The sequence below is a fragment of the Scomber japonicus genome, chromosome 7 (assembly GCF_027409825.1).
Source record: "Scomber japonicus isolate fScoJap1 chromosome 7, fScoJap1.pri, whole genome shotgun sequence".
Taxonomy (NCBI): domain Eukaryota; kingdom Metazoa; phylum Chordata; class Actinopteri; order Scombriformes; family Scombridae; genus Scomber; species Scomber japonicus.
In genome coordinates, this window is record NC_070584.1 from 25573001 (window position 1) to 25592841 (window position 19841).

Genomic DNA, 19841 nt, shown 5'->3' on the forward strand with positions numbered 1-19841 from the left:
AGCATTTGCCCTGAGACCAATCCAGTTTAGCTGTGGAGGATATGAGCGCTGTGTGATTTCATTTGTATATCCGTAGGTGGTCCACTGCAGCCGGCTTTGAAGTTACATGCCGTATCCACTTGGAGGGCGGAAGTGAGAGTAAAAGAGAGACATGACGGGTCTTTGTATCAGTGTATGAGAGCTAGGAACGAAGGGAAAATGAATATCCAATCATAAGAACTACCAGCTTTTCTGTTTCTCAGCTGAGGTTTGAGCATGATGAATGTCACAGAAGCGTCATTGAGGTTGAACAAAAAACATTCAGGTGTCATGGCCGAAAAATGATGCATTTAAAAGCACTTGGAGCAAATCTGTTTCAGCTTCAATTCCAGCTGCGTTGATGGGGAACTGTTATGTAGACGTTAGCTGACTGGCTACACAGCATGAAATACTTGAAGTTCAGCTTCAGGGTCCAAAGAACAGAGTATGTCACCTGTACACCTTGCATAAAACCTTGCACACTGTCGCTTTTGAGTTTTTTCGGTGTTGGTCTTCTCAAAAATCAAGGGTTTGTTCAATCTGCTGTTCCCATTCTTCGTTTTTACTGTACAAATGTTTTATTTTTGTCCACAAAAAAGCAAGTCACACCAACGGTGAAAGGCACCTAAAGGTCATAAGGTCTCCTTGGGATTCTGCATGAAACAGTCCACAAACTGGATTGTTGATACAGAAACTTTCTGCTGAGTTGCCCGTCAGTCAGAGGACACAAAATTGACTTTTTCTTCTTAAAAGTTTTTTTTCCTTAATAAAATGTTCTCTTGAATATATATCTTTGTATTTCATTCATTCATTCAGGACCTATGTACCGTATTTACACAGAGGTTAAAATAATAACACAACATTTTCAAACCATGATAGTAAGTACACTTGCTTTAAACAATAAGGTATTACAAAGCTGTGTGTATACTTGTGTAGCTGCGGCAGTGTTTCTCACAAGCTTGTTTGTTGAGTATCAACATGACCAGAGTATAATTCTTAGACCAGTCCCTTGGTGAGAGGCTAAACTTCTCAAATGTGGGTCCCGAGCAAAAAAAAAAGTGTGAGTATCCCTCTATTTATCTACAGATCTGCGGTGATGACTGAGTCGTTGTACATCAGTACGTCGGAATCAGCAGCAAGCAGCGCTGATGTTTGTGCTGCGTGGTCTAGCTGCTTCTGAGATAGTTGTCCATACATCTGAATTGGCCCTCCGCCGCTCCCCGGCATGATGCAGTGAGACAGCAGCGGTGTGTTGGCATCATGGTTGGAGCCCGTGGTGGAGGGGACGCCGCTGACGTGACCCGTGCTGGTGGAGCCACTGGCGCTGCTGGGTGAGCGGCTTTTGGGGGGCGGCAGGTGGTGCTGGATTACTCTGGTAGGTGGGGCCGGGGGAGCGAAGTGGGCAGGAAAAGCTGCATATCCTGGTGGGATGGGGTAGCCATTGACGGGGATAAAACGTGGGTGGGTTTGCGGCACAGTCATGGGTGCCCAGGCTTGAATCGGAGCCATCTGGCCTGATGAGGGAATAGCCTGGGCCGGGTAGAGGTAACCTGCAGCAGCGGCGGCAGCAGCATAACGGGGGTTGCTCAGGTTGCTGACAGGGCTGGCACTGAGCGAGGTGGTCTGGGTGGTGGCGTTGCCTCCACCACCAGACGGTGTGCTGGAGCTGGCGTGAGATGACAGCCCCTCCCAGGCTCGCAGGCGGCCGTGGATGTCTTTGAATCGTGGTCGCCGTGCAGGTCCTTCCTGCCAGCACTCAGTCATCATACCATAAAACCTGAGTGACAACAGAGTTAATTTGTTACCATTTATAGTTATTTATGTCACAATTATTTTTGAAGACATTATACTTTTAACAGCATAAGCATTGCTAATGACTCCAACTCACTATTTGCGTGGATGCTGTTCATGTGATGAATAGTGCTGAAACATTACTTTTTTAAATCAGTCAGTTGATTCAACAAGTTAACTGACTAATCCATTAATGTTGAGCTATTTAGCAAAATGTGTACAATGAAGTAGAATCATGTATTTTGTAGAATATCATTTTTTTTTCAACTGTGACAGAATTTTATTTGACTATATTCCTTGTTTCATTTTTTCCATCATTAAGGTTTCAATCAACATTTAAAAACTGTTAGTGACTGCATTTTGTAACAATGTATGACATCTGAAGAACTGATTCATGTGTTTCCATTTGCACATCTGTGTAGATCATTAGCTTTTTCCTTTTTTGCATTGAGATGAAGAATAGGGTCTTCAGTAGTGATAAACAAAAAAACTGTATGTGCTTTGAAACACAAGGTGAAGATAAATAGAAGTTACAACAGTTACAAGGTGTATGAGGTCTCACACTTCAAGTTACACCTGCAACATTAAGCTAAACATACCTCGGTGGACAGTCCTCAGGGCAGGGCAGCAGCTGCCTCTTTCTCACCATCTCCATCACTTCCTGGTTTGAGAAGCCATAATATGGCTGCAGGCCATAGCTGAAAATCTCCCACAGCACCACTCCGAACGACCAGATGTCTGAGTCTGTGGTGAACTTTCCATAGGCGATGGTCTCAGGGGGCATCCAACGGATGGGCAGCAGGGTTTTAGGCTGGAGGCAGTAGTAGTCTGAGGAATAGATCTCTCTGGAGAGGCCCAGGTCAGAGATTTTGACGTGCAGCTGTTCACCGACTAGGATGTTCCGAGCTGCAAGGTCTTTATGGATGTAGAAGTGACTGGCCAAGTACTCCATCCCAGCAGCCACCTGGATTACATTAGTTAGAAAAAGTAATTTAAAGATTAATTTGATGTGACAAAGGAAAAAGTAGGAGGAGAGATGACTTAACCACATTTCAATTTTGAGATGAAGCAAATGTGTGGTGTTGTTGACCAAGCAAGCACAGGAACCTCCACTCATCAGCATTTCCAAATAGTTAATACAAAAACATTTAATATATGACAATCTCAGTGACTGCAGCTTAAGCAGGCAAGAAACTGGCAGCATGTGGAGTCTCCTGGATAATTTAACAATAGTACAAGTTTGTTTCATCAGTGGTTGTAAAGTCTTGTTTTTCCATCAGTTTGGAATGGGCAATTGCTCTAAATGCTGTAGCAAAAAATGCATTGTTGATTCAATAAAGAACAATATAGTTGCTTAATTCATCTCACAGCTGTCATCTGTTTTGCCAGATTTCTACAGAGTTTAAACTTCAGCTTATGATCGCTGATGGCAGCACAAACAGCATAGTTTTAAAAGTTCAATCCGGAGCGTTTAATGCCCATTCGTGCTCTGGGTATTATGTTATGTAATGAAAGCTGGACATCCAAAAATGTATACTATTGATATAATTTAGATGCAACAATGTTGGGGATGGTTGACAAATCAAGACACTGGGCTAAAATCCAAATTAAGAAACACTGATCTACTTTAATATTAGAAAAATTAAAAAATGCTTTATACCCCTGGATGACATTTAAAGGCTAAATTGCTTTCTGATCTCACCTGTATGGACATATGCAGGAAGTCTCCATGATCCAGGCTCGATTTAACTGTGCCATCTTCATCACTGCTGCAGCCAACATCAGAGTGTGGCGAACGCATGATGAGGAATTCGTGGAGGTCGCCTTGAGGGAGAAACTCAAACAGCATACAGACAGGCTGCTCCTGGGTCACCACACCCAACAGGCACACCACGTTGGGGTGTTGTAGCTCCGTCAGCACTGCGGCCTCCTGTATTAGGAACCAAAACGTATTGGTGAATGTTAAGCAATAAGAAAGACAGCTGCTTTGTTTGGATAAGAAATTTGGGGGAGTTTTAAAAAAATGATATTTGCTATATTATATTTATCACTTTAAATGTGGGGCAGTTCACATCTAACTCAAATGGAAAGTGATGATTATATTTTAACCCTTCTAAATTTATCTGAACAGGGCTGCCAAAAGTCACAGTTTATTTTTGGAGCTATTTCAAGTGAACATCCATCTGCTGTTCTGTGATTTTTTTAAATACATTCTCCCAACGCCCACCACATTTACTTTCTGTGGAAATATAGCAAGTCACGCTGTACATCTTGTGGGAAGAGAGATCTTTCCACCGTGAAAGAAGCGCCTTGCAGTACCACATTTCATGTCTCCAATCTGCACAAATTGCCAGTTGGAAGCATGTATTCTAAAATGATTGGCTGTTTAGCCTTAGAGCTGCGACAGGTTGTTATTTTCATCTTTTTGAGATAACACGACCTTATCATCGACCTTATGTTGAGTGAATCATCTACTGCAGGGGTGTCAGGCATATGGTCCACGGGCCAGAACCAAGCCACCAAGGGGTCCAATTCAGCCCACTGGATAACTTAGCGAAGTATGAAAATTGCAGTAAAGTAATTCCAATTTTTCAATGAAATGCACTGCTGTTCTCGCCTATTTCACTGACCATTCACAATGAAGACTTCTGATCTTGAACTGATCTTTGAGCATCCAACTTCAGATAATTGCAATGTGATCCAGATTTGAAGGACAATTTTGCCTCGGTGGGCTTGGACACATTTTTATCTGAATCTTTTACCAAGGTAGCCTATTATGTAGTTCTGCAATGGTTTTATTGGTTTTACTGGTCCAGCCCACTTGAGATCAAATTGGGCTGTATGTGGCCCTTGAACTAAAATGAGTTTGAAAACCCTGATCTACTGGCTCACCAATAAGGGATATGTTTACAAGTCTTTGAGTATTTCTTTAAATGAAACAAAGTTAGAGGAAGTACACCTAAAGCTTTGCGGGCAGGGATCCATTCTGTACCTGCTGTAATTCCCCCCACTGCTGCGTGTTGGAGACATCCTTCATTGTCTTTATGGCCACAAGCTGTGCCTGGTCCATGCCTGGCAGGTACAGGTGACCCTTGTAGATCTTCCCTAAAGTGCACTCTCCAAGCTCCTCCATGAAACGCACAGCCGACAGGGGAAGCTCTTTAGCCTTACTCTGCAGAGAGACAAAAAGAGAAGAGAGAAGGATTAGATCATTATTTTCTTTGTTAGGCCAGTCCATTTTCCTCATCATTATCCTTGTATGGAAAAGGTAAACTATTGACATGAAGGTTACATAAGTACCTCTAACTCGATACAGGCAAACTGCCTAATACAACACCCAATATGTGTCTCACTTTGTGTGAGCATGGCAATGCATATAAGATAAATACAACTGCAGTCTGGAGAGTTGATAATTGCCATAATCAGATTCAATCCATTACATCAGCTCCTAATGGCTCTCATTAAGCCAAGTGGGGAAAATCTTGAAATCTGGCAACACATTGACATCTTAAAAATGTCATCTAGCTGACAGACAATCTGTATTTAGGAAGACTAAGCAATTAATTCCTTTGCCAGTAAGACTGTAGAATGAGAGAGGCTGCTGAAATAACAACAAAAGCTGTAGAGTGAGGGATGACACTGCTGGGTTTGTTTGTGCAGCTAAATCCAGCTGGATTGAGATCAATTGTGGGGTTTTAACAGGTTCACAGACTTTTCACACTTCACTTGGACTTAATCAAATGTAGTTCTTACTGTGAAATGATGAGAGAGAGAAAAAAGGAGAGACACAAAAGGATTTCAAGATAATAAAATGTTAGGGGACAGTGACTTAAAAGAGCTGTGGTACAAATTCTCAAAGGTTTGTGCAATTAGAAAGAGTTCTGGACAGAAGTTTTAAATTTAAGAGTAACACGTTCCAACAAATGTCTGGAAGTAGACAGGTACATATGGAATACCACAAACAACAAGTAGTGCAATAATCAACAAAGTGCTAACAGATTAAAATGGTTCTTGTGTTGAAGTGTCACAAATGAAAAGAGCCTGAATTGTTGTGATTACACATTAATCCACATCCAAAACAAATGCTCTAAATTAATTCCCTTATTTACAAATGAAATATTATATTGTATTTGTGATCTATTTTTACAGATTGAGGCGAATGACTGGACATGGAGATGAGTACAACAACTAGGGAAGTAGTGGGGTATAAAGTTATGGATCATTGGATTTGTGAAAATTGTAAAATAATCCCAGATGTATCCTAGAAAGTTGGACCAAAGAGATTTATTATTATTTATTTAAGGGTTGAGTCATCTCTAACAACCCCTGTGCTACAGTATTAATTGTGCACAGTGTAGTTCTGTATACAAACAAAAGTTCTGTTTACATTCACTGTTCACTCCAAAACTCTTTGTGTATCCAGTCCAATACAAATGTGTTTACTCAGTTTCCTTCCTCATAAAACATTTGCAAAACTGATTTTTTAAAGGATTTAAAATCCTGCATCATTTACATAGTTGTTTATTGGCTGGAATTCTTCTTCTCCTCTGTGTTTGTTGGTGCATTGCTGTGTCTCTTGGCACATTAGAGTCAACTACAGATCAGTGAAATAGTATGAAATGATTGGTAGGATCGTGTATTGCATCACCGAGGAGCATGCACAACAAATCTGTTTAACAGCGCTACTAGAGGTCAAAAAGAGGTCATATGCTCATCTAGAAGATGAATAATCAGGGAATTAGTGTGACTGTGTGTAAATAAAAGTCTGGATGAGGTTGTTTATACTTCTGTCTAAGAGTTGTCCAAGTGACCACTGAAGGAGAAGGGATTGTGTGTGTGTGTGTGTGTGTGCGTGTGCATAAGAGAGAGCTACAGAAGATGTGTGTGTGTGTGTGTAGCTGTACTTGGGAGAAGATAAAAGGTGAGGAGAGGTTGGCAGAGATTTTCAGATTCCAGGAACTCTGAGATGAATAATGAAATTCCTCGGCGAGCAGCAGAGACACACAGGCCTGTGTGAGCTCTGAGGGGGGTGGTGTGTGTATGCGTGTGTATGAGTGTGTACTGTGAAGGGAGTGTGGGGGCTTGCTGATGTTATGAGAGACACAGATGTTTTCAGTTATGGGTTTGTTTCACCCCTTCGTTCCTCCCCACACCCAAACCCTCAGATCCTCCTCACACCACTGCAGGTTGTGTGTGTGTATGTTTATGTGTGTCTAAATGGATAGTCACAGGGAATGGCCTCTGGGTGACCCTGCAGCAAAGCCTGCTGGGTAGCAGTCTAAGCAAGACAAAGCTGAAGATACGATAACAAAAAAGGGAGGAAAGATATGATAATTTGACATTTTGCAACCTATCAAAAAAGGTAGGAATCACACACTTGGATTGCAAATTCTAGCATTTAGATATACATACTGGAAAACAGGTGAGAAAATGCACCCTGGTAAATTATTTTTCTGCTTAAAATGGATCATAATGTTGTCTGTTATGTGTAAACCAAATTTCAAACCCTATTGTCCATAAGAGCATTTAAAATCCTCTGTATAATTCCATGACTTTATGCTTGTCACTTTCTCTTTGATCCCCTGTAAACCTGACTCTTTGCAGATACAAAGTCATCTAAACACAGTGAGGAGAGGCTCCCTTTTTAGGTCAGAGAAACATTTGTTCCATTCCAAAAAAACAAAATAAACCAAAGATATTAATGGTTTCTGACGCTTCTGTGACATGTTGCGGTTCTGTCTACAGCTGTTGATGGTAATATTATACACATTACCTTGAGCAACAAGCTCTGCTTTGCAACAGGCAGACACATTGTCTAGATAAGCCCCCCCACCCGCCACCACCCAAAAAATTATGTGGAAAAAGATAAACAGACATGATATGACTGAGTGTGCAACCTTAAAAGAAATATGATCCTAATGTGAGCTATGTATTGGCTGGCAGAGCAGAGGCTTGATGATCTACATTACAAAGACATTCTGTAAAAGAGGGGAGGGGGGAGAGAAAGGGGAAGATGAAAAAGACTTCTAGAAGTAAAGGGATGGAGGGAGAGACAGGGGAAGAGCAACAAAGAAAGATGGATTAAGTGAGAGCAGGAGGGAGAGGAAGAGTGTGAAGGAGCAATGTGGAAGAAGACAAGAGACAGTGGGAGAGAAATAAACAGAGGGGGAAAGTGCTGCAGTTGAACATTCCTGGACCTGCTGGGCTCTGATGAAAGAGATCTGAAGCTCTGCCTGAGACAGGTCATGTCCACCCACCCACCCACCCACCTACACACACACACCCACACCAGTAACCACAGCATGCTGTGAGGCATCTCAGTTGACACACGGGGTGCTGTGCCAGTGTTTTGACTCCTTCTGCAGTCTGCTCTTATGATTTCAGAAAAGACAAACACAGCAAAAGAGTTCACATTTAGATTCACCACAGAAGATTCCAAAATGCTATGTGAGTATATATGTGTACATGCGTGTGTGTTTAGCATCACTGGTGCTATAAGAAGGAAGACCTGAGTTTGCATGTCTGATATATTCTGAGAGAAAGTGGCAGACAAAGATGGTGGTGACATGTGCAGTGAAAAAACATAGTGTGAGATATCTTCCTGAAGCTAAGTTTGCGTTCACACATGTAGTTTGTATCAAAAAAATGTTGAAATTAGAAAACATGATTGCTTTCTAGTTTTTACCTTGTTAATGTTCACGTTCATGTTTTACAAGCAAACCAAGAGCAGTTAACAGGAAGAAACATAAACTCATATGAGTGGACAAAGTAACTCATTGACTGGACAGTTTTGGGTGTTGTGAAGATTTGCTGCTTTTCTTTGTTGTATGTGACAGTAAACTGAATATCTTTAGGTTTTAGAGTGTTGGTCAGGCAAAACAAGTCACCTCAGGCGTCAGGAAATCGTGATGGGTGTTTGTCAATGTTTTCTGACACTTTATAGATTATATTAACACGGTATTACAGTGCAGACATGCCACTAGAGTCTCTATTACAAAGTTTGCTAACCAGAGAGCACTGCAAATGTCCTGCCCAGTGCATACCTTGATCACAGTTATTTAGTAAGAAAAAATTAAAGGTATCATCCACAAAACTGTTTTGTGTTCATATAAAAAGAAGAACATTGGATATATCATTAGCAGATGTTTTATACTCTCAAATTTCATATCAAAAATGTATATGAAAAACAAATAATAGTTGGCTATAGTTTAAACTCCCAAAACAGATATGATATACTCAGCCTGTTTTTATGAGCTGCAGCATAACAAACAAAAAATCCATAAATGTGCATCTGGTTAATATCTGTTTGTTTAAGAAAAGTCAAATAGGGAAGCATGCTCATTCCTAGCATCTTTCTACCTCACACTTAAACATACACACACAAACTGTACCTTTGGCTTGTATGCAGTTGTGAGCATAGACATCTCAACATTTTGTCCACGGACTGGTTTGGGTTGGCGGGGTGCAGGAGGCCTGGGCGACTTCTGGTTGTTGCGGCACACGCAAATAAAGAAGAAGAGCAGGGCAATGGCTAACGGGATCGCCACACTGGGAACCAGGATGTACAAGATCTCCATGTTGCCGCCGCCAGACTTTTCTTTATGGTCTATGGTGATAGATGGGAAAAGGAGAATAATATCAGATGTATAGATTATTGTACGTCTGGGAAATATAATGTGAAAATGAGATACAGATATCAAGTTTGCCATACTTTCGCATTTTGGTGACAATAATGAAATTGCCATGATAAACAATAATACAATATATTAGCAGTTTCCCACACATTTTATTTGTGTAATATGCAGTTAAATACCATTCAATTAGACTATGGAGATGAAGAAAAATCTGATGGAGGTCATCATGACTCCATATGTTAAAGTGAATGTTTCAGTTTATTAAGACATGCCTTATTGAACTTCTGGCCAGCAAACCAACTATCTGCACATGTCACAAAGACAACATCATAAAGTACGAACGAGTACAGGCACATGTTCAAATCTCTCACCACAGATAGGTATGTCACAGAGCTCCATGCGGACCCCCTCATCCAGCGTGAAGCACCAGGGGGCGTCATGTTTGTTCCCGGGGTTGCGGCAGTACGAGTGTCCCCCGTTCAACTCTGGGTAACGGACGGCCAGGTAGGTGTGGCTGTGAGGGTACTGGGAGTTCCACGGCTGACACTGACGCCCCGATTTGGTCATACTGATGGTCCCACGATAGTCTGCCCCGCTGTTGTTGTAACACTTGTGATCTGTGGGAGAGCAAGGTGATAGTGTGCAGTAGGTGTTTGAGTATGTGTGAGTTAGTTTTCTTAAATAATGTTTCACCTACAAAATATGTTTCAGTGCCATGAAACATTCTCCTATCAAAATGAACTTGAAAAGAGAAGATTGCTTGAGCTAGGTAATTACAGTGAATACTTAGCCACTTTTTGTCTTTGTCAGAGTTACACCACTGACAAATTTAAATGCAGCTGAAATCAGAGACTTGTTCAAGAAATCTTTACCTTTATAAACAACTTTACAAGAATATTAAATCCAGACATACTACACTGACCATAGAAGTTATGAGTGCAATCAAAAATTGGCAACAGATTTTTCAGTGTTTATGCACCCAAAGCTCAGAGCATCCTACCTGCTAAATGTTGAATATGTTTTCGATACTGGAGCTTTTTTTTTTGATTTGCCAGCAAGGAGAATTTTCAAAACCAATAAAATACAATTGGTGGGAAAACATGTCTTACTCTTGTTAATGGGCTCAGCCATGGGGATGCCGATCCTCAGACAGTTGGCAGCCTCTGGGCTGTCAAAGGCAGCCAGGTCATCACAGTTTGGCAGCTTTAGTCTCTTCAGTATAATGGGGTTTGAGCGGGCGATGATGTATTCCGTCTTGCATAAGTCGTTCTCCAGGATCTCACACTCATCTTTACACAGGTCCCGAGGTTTGTCAGTTCCTGAGCTGCGGTCACAAGTCGGGAAGGCGAAGTGGCAGAGGGAAGGGATGGCAAACTGGGAGCAACGATCGGATAAGTGGTTGGAAGTCCCAATCATGGTGAAGGCGGCTAGGAACAGTTGAAGCACAGTTAGAGTTAGGACACAAAAAGGCCTTTGTGGATTTATCCTAATATATTAATCTCATCCATTTTTTAGAAGTCTAAAAAGCAATGTTGTGCTCACATTGCTTCCATATTAACATAATAGATTGAAAGATAACAAATAAACATTGTGCTCTCTGAACATTTACACACATGGAGGATCAAAGAGGATGACTGACAATAAAAACCTGCAGCTTTAAATGTATGATTGTATGATTCATAGTCATACGGGACGGTTATTGCAAACATATGCTTCTCTGTGGCTGTGATTATCAGTAAAGCAGCTCTGTGGGGGATGGAGGAGAAGACAGGCGATTAAAAAGTGAATAAGTAAAGTTGGCAATTTTCCAAATCCAAAGCACATGTTGCTTGAATAAAATGATATTCAAGATCAGTAAAGGTGACATTAAATTTAAGAGAGCAAATGGCTACTGAATGTGCATGTTCTGGCTTTTTAATGCATGATTTACAGTCCTACTGTAGGCTTATTACTACTCTGCGGCATCATAAATCTTAATTATCACTCGTCCTTGATGTTTCAGATTAGAGGCTGGGTTCATGGCCCTTTTGTCCCTGAACCGTTCACAGCTGACAGCTGTGCGGATGTAATCAATAACATACACATTAAACGGACCTCTCATATATGCATGCAAACATGCATAACAAAACATGGAAGCAGAGACGCAGACGTGTATAAGAGACTGAAACAGTATGTGGGCCATGTGTGTGCTATGCCGTGTGGTAACCTAGCTGAACTTTATTTGAACTACTTGAGTGATGTCCTGTTTACTTTCTTCTAGATATTAATTAAGTTTCTAAACAGTCCTCATTTGCAAAAGATTTTGATTGATTGAGTGTATTCAGACAGTCAGGTTTATGAAGATGCTTTATTGGCCTGTTAACAGGTTATGAAGACAAACGTGAAGACAAGGTTCTTCTAATCAAGACAGAACTGCTGAATGTTGGTTGAACTAGTGAACTTCAGCTTTTCCTGAGATGGAAAGATGAGTTTGACCTTAAAACTGATGCAAGGCTTTGCTGATCAGGCATTGATGCATATACAATATTATAATTATGAATAAAAGTATAAATCTGAAATTAATATGCCATAGTTTGTCTGAATCATCACCAAACGCTCATTAGACATTTGTACATAATATGAAACTTAAGAAAAAATTACATGTATATAGAATCTAAATTAGTTTAAAATACAACTATGTTGCAAAAGAAAATAAAAACATTATGAATGAAAGCCATCCTACTACATGTATAAGTACAACTATTTATGCTGAAATGGATTGCCTGTTTCTCACCTGTGATCTGGGTCTCGATCTCTCCTTGCATCTGCAACGAGTCGACGAAGATGCTGCGATTACCGATGAAGCGGGCACAGGCAATACCTCTGTACGGTTGGCAGAATCCCTCTTCATCAAAATCGTCCCTGAGTCATACAGAGAGACAGAGGACACATCAGAAAATGTCAAATTTGTTTACAGGCAACATTTGTACAGCTAGAAGAGAGAGAAAACCTCTGCAGATGGAGATACAGATGCTGCAATTCAAAGAAACGCCACTAGAGGTCAGGCTATATTTGAATATGACACGAAACCAACTAGATGCACTTTTGTGGAGGGAATGACTGTTTCTTGTTGCTGGTCCTAAAACAAGAAGTCTGCCTTTGCTTGGATAAAGATATGTCACACACAGTCAAAGATCTAAAACACACTCACATCCTCGTTCACAGTATCAATGTAAACTGTGTCAAGAATGAATTTTTGGCTGTTTGACTTTATTCCTGTTTATGGCAGAGAGTTGTCATCACCAGCCATAATCTGAAACATATGCACACACAAAAAGAGAGGGAGAGAGGGAGAGAGAGAGGGAGAATGAGAGGTGGAGGGTTGATGATTATGTTTTCACAACTATACAACTTTTACATCCTTCAGTGACTCTTGATTTTTTGGCCCTTCTTTTTTCTAATTTTCCTTTCCTCCTTCCTTCCCAGTTTATATAGTCATCTTCTGTTCTCACCCATCTTTGCAAATACATTTATCTCTCTCCTGCTTCCTCGTTCTGCTTCGATTGCTCTCTCACACACACACGCACGCACACACACACACACACACACACACACACACACACACAAACCACATGCTGACTTGTGGGCTATTCGCTCAGTGTGAGATCACTGTGTCATGTGCTTTAAGTCGTGCCATATGGGGACTTTAAGACTAGGCACAACCACAATATACAGGGCTAGTGCATGATGCCACTGTGCATGCACTCACTCACACTCGCACACAACCGAGCACAAAAGAACCATGAGATTACATCCTCATACTTTACACACACTGCAGCTCAACTGAAAGAAGCACTTGCTAAACATTGCATTTGTCTCTGAAATATTAACTCGGAGACTGACAAATTAGTTTGTTGGTAATAAATGTAATATACATGTTCTACTTTGTCCTTAAATGCATTGATGCGTTGCTTCCATTTGATGAAAAACAGCAATGCACTGCTTCATTTCACATCGTGTACAACTGTAAAATAGAAAAAACTGTCTCTTGAGGCTTAACGCTTCATTTGCATCCAACTATGTCTGCTGCCTATTTGCTGGTGAGAGTCAGGTAGTTTAAAGCAATGCAACAATGTGTGCATTGCACTTATTACTCAAAAAACTGTAAAAGGTCACTCAAACACTTTAAAGATGCAGCTAAAACAGGGTGACAATAGTGCAAGCATGCATACACACAAATGCATGGACATCCATTAGGGCACAAAAAAACACAAATCACCCTGTCCTAATAATTCAAGGGTGTGTAAGCATGGTGTGAGTATGGGGTCATTAGGTTCCCTTTCTCTGAGGAGTGTTAAGTGACTGAAGGGCCAAGGTCAGCTCTCTCCCTCTACCCTCTCTGTGCAAATCTTAATGGGCTTTCCAGACATGGAGACACACACACACCCACACACAACTACAGAGCAATGGTCTATATATACTGATTCCACAGAGATATGGTAACAGTACATTTATAGCTTAATACAGGTTTAAGCAGATTTTATCCTTCAGATATGTAATTTCCTACTAAAATGTGGAAATCAGTAATAATGAGTTCATGTTGCGGTGTGCCTGCAGACAGCTTAGCACCCCTTCATTGAGCCACAAACTCACAAACTGCTACATCTTCAGATATTTTTCCCTTGGCAAAGAGTTTCATCTCTTTAGGTGAAAATCATGTCTGGCAGTGCAGCTGTAAGGGGAGAGTCTTGCAATAAAAAAAGCTGCCACATTGAGAAGCAGATGAATGATTTGAGGGATAGTTGATTGATTGGGCTGTTACCATTCTGGATGTAATGAATCTGAATATGAAAATGGAGCTTGAGCTAAAGGCAAACACACACACACACACAAACACACACACACACACACACACACAAGATACAGGGTGAAGGCTGGAGAGTGTCCAGGCAGTTTGGTTGTGCGTCACAGAAGATGGTGGACACACACATCCCCACTAACATAAAGCCACACACAGACAAGTAAATGACAAGGGAGAGCAGACGATCCACCACAATGCAGCCAGATCCCCGCCGGGCAAATTACAACTCTGGACCGGTCGAAATGGCCTCAACCAAACCAGCTCAGCCCAAATAACAAATCGCCCCTCACTGCTTTCTATATTTTAATTTATTTAGCTCTTTTCCAACTCAACTAATATTGAAAGCCGAGTTTGAGAGGAATCCATGCAACAGCACAGTTGGAAAGTATCTGTAACCTGTCCAGTAAGGTAGCAATAACTTATAAACATGGCTAAGGAGATAAATGGAAAGGAAAGATATGTACAAAAAGCCAATCGCTGTGAGACATCTGAGGGTTTCCATTTATTTCTGTGTGTGCGTCTGTGTGTTTTTTTGTGCATGTCAGCTATCCCAGGCAGAGAGAGCCAAGTGCGGTTGCTATTTGTGTAAACAGTGGATGGCTTTTCAAGCCTTTTATTTTACACACCAACACCACGGGCCCTCTGTGTAATGTTTTATAATAGTTAATTACAAGGAGAGGCTTTTCCCTCAGAGACCCGATCTATAATCCAGATCTAAACAGTAAGGCCAGCTTCACCACAGAACCTAAACAAGGTATTGAGGACATTGATTCATTGTCCAATTAAATTTTTTCCAGCTTCATTATTTATTGAGGGAAGTGCTCGCTAAGCAGCCATGCTCTTTTTCCAGCACCACCCTGATTAACATCCATAAGGTTACATACATTCACACCTGGGTGGTGCCAGTGAAACCAAGACTGCAGCTCCATTGCTCAAGTCAGCCTACATGTTTGCTGTTTGGGGAAAGGGGACAGAGCTTTTTAATACATCCTGAAGGATGCTGATAACTTTTTGTGTCTTTGCGTATCTTGTGCAAATATGCATAATAATATTGGATTTTTTAATTTAAGAAAGTGATGTGACCAAGTGAGCTAGTGCAGAAGCATGGAGAAAGTAAAATAGAAAAGTTGAAACTTTAAACTCGAATCCTCCTGGTTTGATTATTTTACAGAAAGTAAAAAAGGTGCGTTATGTAACATCAATAAACATTGTGAATCTATCAAACATGCACATAAATAGAAGTAGAAAATCAATAGGTCAAGGATAATGGAACTAAATAAAGTCAGTCAGAAAAAAATTGCAAAAAGAAAAAAAAAAACAACAACCCCAAAACTGGCAACATATCTACAAAGCACCAACAGTATATAATTACACACATGAGTGAGTATTTATTTAACTGTAGCCCTAAATCTCACACAAAAACTGAAATGTATAAACATATAAAAAGCCAAAGGCTAGTGAGTATATTGTCCCGTGCACTTTCTCTTATATACAAATGCATGGGCCCACAAAGGAGGCTCAGATCATAAGCTGATAAAATAGAAACTGTTGACAGAATGAATCAGGCTGTGATCTGTGCGTGTGTGTGTGTGTGTGTGTGTGTGTGTGTGTGTGTGTGTGTGTGTGTGTGTTTTGGCTGCAACGTTAAAATTTTAAGGTAGATTTCACTTGAATAAAATTGTTTTAACACAGTGACAGACACACACACTTCCCTGACCCCAGTGGTGAACGGTAAGGGTTTATAACTGATGACAAATGTAACACTAACAGGAAAGGGAGAGTTTTGCAAGTCATGGAGGTTGAATGTTCAGCCCACAAAAATTCATTCAAGGTTGCCTCTGCACTTAATCATCTTTCAGAAAGATGTGCGATTTGGTGCCAAAGATAAAACAACTGGATTCCTCTAAATATCATAATCGATCAAAATGTCAAGTCTCTCACTACCTCCACAGGATCTGCCAACACCCCCCACTGCACCACCAATTTTCCCTCCACCTCTCTCTCTATATGAGTCACCCCCCTGCAAAGATGACTCTTCTTCACTTTCAACTGTTTCAGTCCTTTCACCAAGACAGTCAGTCAGAGGATCACACAGAAATCTAACAAGGAAAGTAAAAAAAAACCACAATGTCAAAAGCAAGCAGCAGCTTTCGGGCAAAGCTTTTGGTGTCTTCCTCAGTTCTTTTAAGAGTTCCATTGTCAGTCTGTGTGACCTGTACAAACGACTGCTGGACTTCTGAAATCTATGTTTTTGAGCCATTATTGTTTAGGATGCAGAAGATGCAAAAGAGATGGAATATTTGAATGTCTAAAAATGGCCTAAAAGGGGAATTACTGTATGTGCAGGTCAGAAAAACTATTGCTCCTGATAGTATTTTGAATGCATTACTTACTCAAAAGTTAACGGGGGTGGCCTTTTTAACCATATGACAATATTCAAAATGTTTTCATCTTAAAAAACATTGGTGTGACACATCTTTTGTACCACATGCTTTGCTTATTCCAGAATAAACAAACTTGCTCAGGGTTTCATTGTTGGGACTACAATTTGGTTGAGATTTTGATTATGGAAGAAGTCTTTAAATTTTGCATGTAAACCTGGGTATTCCTCATCAAGAAGCTGTGGGATGGGATGACAGGTTTGTGTTGAGTTTTGGGGTTGTGAAACTCAACACTCTTTGTCGGAGGGGGGTATGAAAAAGAAGGGATTTAAGGGTGAGGAGGCGAGGGGCGTATCCCGATGACATTTCAGATTTCAGGGTTTCGTTTCCAGGAGCTGCTGTGGGTGCTGAGTGAAGAGGAGATGAGCTGCCGGCAGTATGAGGTCACAGCTGTTGTATCCTGATTGGGGATGCCGCTTAGCTTGTGCTATATGTGTTTTTTTAGAGGCACACTCCATGATTTTGTTTCGGTGCCAGACAGCAACCTCAAATTTACACATTTTCTCAGAGCTCTCAAGTTGTTTTGAAGCTCATCTATGATCTGTGTTGACTTTTTAACAACAATGACCATCTCTAACCAATTAGCTACTAAAATGGATAAAATAAGATCATGAATACTTCTTGCCACCAACCATTTTCAAATTCATAATGCGTACTTGTTTTGTGTGTGTTTTTTATTACTGTTCTAGGCAGTCTTTACTTTCCACTGAATTTAAAGCAGATTGCAGTTTCTTCAAACTTTACCATACATAACATTGACAAAAAATAATGTGGAATTGATTGATTCGATTTCAGTGTGAGAAATTGCACATCTCATCATCAGCCAATTATCAAGGGAAAATGAATGAAAAGCAATAGATGCTATTGGCAGTATACCAAATGCATCCCAAATTTCTTAAATATAGCAGCATGGTCTGCAAAATGGTTAGTGGTGATGTAAAGTACGTTGTTTAGAGGAGACCTAAAGAAAACCACAGCCCATTTAATTTGATTTAATTGATTTAATTTGTAGTTTTACTTAAAGTATTTGTTAGAGATTATGAAGAGTTATTGTTCAATGCATTTCTGTATGATTTTGAAGTAAACTAAGATAAGGTGACGTATTGAAGGAATGACATCCAACACAGCTAATATGTTGGATTTCAATAGGTTCTTGGACCCAATGACTCATTGGGATATTACTCTCTTGTGCCTTTTTAGGGAGTGTTTGTTAATGTATGTGCATGTGTGTGAAATGGTGTGTGTGTACAGTATTATAAGGAAGGGGTCCAACAAGAAATCAAAGACACTTGTGGGCCTGGAAAAGAACGGATGGACGGGGAAGATGAGAAGAATGAAACAATGGACAATCGCGTGGCCGCCGTCCTCAAGAGACTCAAGAGACATTTCCTCCCACATTTCCTCGACGAAAGTCTGACATACACAATAAAAAAGATCAGAAAACAAAATCTGTTCAACATTATTCTGCCTGTTCGCAATTATGAAAAGATACCACAGAATTAGTACTCAGCTAAAACATAAACTTTGAATGTTGCCAAAGTTTTATCTGTGCAGTGCCTGTGAATTACATAGGCATAGCTCATAGACAGTGTAACTTCATTATCATGGGAGAATTGTAGAATGCATATGTGGTTGCACTAAAATGATCTCTCACTGACAGGGAGCCAAAACGGCCACCAGAGGCTGAGGTTGACTGGGGTCTGTAGCTGCCAGTGGCCCGTGACCGCAGTGGGAATGAACAGCGAGCGAGGGCAACTGAGGCGCTGCATTAGGATACAATGGAGAATGAAAAGACCCTCCTGGGTCCTCGTGTTACTGCTGCTTACTGACTGCAACAATAGAGGCTTCTGTCAGAGGTAAGGATGAGAGATTCAGAGCGAATTGGCAGAGGAAGCAAGAAGAAATGCAAGAGTCGGGGAGGAGAGGACACCAAGGACAGATTTTGGTTGGCACATTTTCCTCTAATTAAAATATATTAAAAACAGTCATGTCTGATGAACAGCTCCAAGTAGAGATCAAAGGATTTTTTCCCCCCAGCAGGGCAACATCTTGCTTGCTTTGGGCTAAACATGAATGTTAGCACGCTAGCAAATTAAGCAGGTATAATGTTTACTATACTTATTCATTTGGCTTCACGCAAACATTTAGTTTTGAGGGTATTTGGTATTAACCAAAGTATTGGACAAACTGCAATAGAATGTTGATCTGAGGATGCAGTGCTAGATGAAAAGTCATTTCAGTTCATCTTGGAGTGGATGTGAATATCTGTATCAAATTTTATGACAATCCATTGTATAGTTGTTGAGACTTTTCACTTTAAACCACAAATTACAAGATGGTAATCCAATAGTTACTGAGTCAATATCCAATAGATATTTCAGGACCAAAAGTTGTGGATGGCCCACCATACTGTACAAACATCTAGCCAACCTGCTAGTATGGCTAAAAAAATGCCAAGCAGCTGCACTTGTGTGGACAAGCTGCTGCAGGTACTGGTGAGGAGTTAAAATATGATCCACAAAGTCTTATTCGAGTAATAGGTGCATTAGTTTGAAGGCTTATCAGACACCATAACACTACACAGCAGCTTATAATACTATTAGACCTGATTTAAAAACTAATGTTATCCTTTGCTGTGATGATCACGATGTTAACAGTACAATAGCATGTAACAATGCTACAAAAATATAGTTTATTGGCCAAAGCAGTGCTTACTGGACAATGTTGAATTGCATTGTGGCAAGATTTGATCCAGGTCTAACTTTTTTTTTGCAGAGGCCTTTGTCTCAAAACCACCCCTCTGTCAATGGGGTGGTCTCATTTAAATGAATGATGAGGATGTGTTTTTTTCACATAGCACTAATGTCACTCCTTTAGTCACGCTGGCTATCTCTGCTCATGCTAAATATACAATTCTTGTTCATATTTCAAACAAGCAATTGTTTCTGCTGCCAAAAAAATGTTAAATGCATCACTTCCAATGAGTCTGAGGAATTTTCCCAGAAAGGACATAACAAGCAGTGGTTTGTTACAACAGTGAAACGTTATGAAATTGCCAATGGTTGAATTACTCTTGATGTGAGATAGAAAATAAACATTTATTTATGTTAACATTTC

General features: G+C 40.5%; 1 protein-coding gene across 1 annotated transcript in view; it reads right to left on the bottom strand.

Annotated features, from left to right (window-relative positions):
- Nucleotides 1-963: 963 nt before the first annotated feature.
- The window catches only part of ror1 (receptor tyrosine kinase-like orphan receptor 1), a 126517-nt gene continuing 107639 nt past the window's right edge, over nt 964-19841 (bottom strand). Inside the window, exons 5-12 of the mRNA XM_053322231.1 lie at nt 12217-12344; nt 10553-10870; nt 9815-10060; nt 9201-9415; nt 4802-4981; nt 3512-3739; nt 2409-2773; nt 964-1795 (exon numbers count right to left, since the gene is read on the bottom strand). Of these exons, the coding sequence (XP_053178206.1) occupies nt 1099-1795; nt 2409-2773; nt 3512-3739; nt 4802-4981; nt 9201-9415; nt 9815-10060; nt 10553-10870; nt 12217-12344 (2377 nt within the window). The 3' untranslated portion in view covers nt 964-1098. The remainder of the gene's footprint in view (nt 1796-2408; nt 2774-3511; nt 3740-4801; nt 4982-9200; nt 9416-9814; nt 10061-10552; nt 10871-12216; nt 12345-19841) is intronic.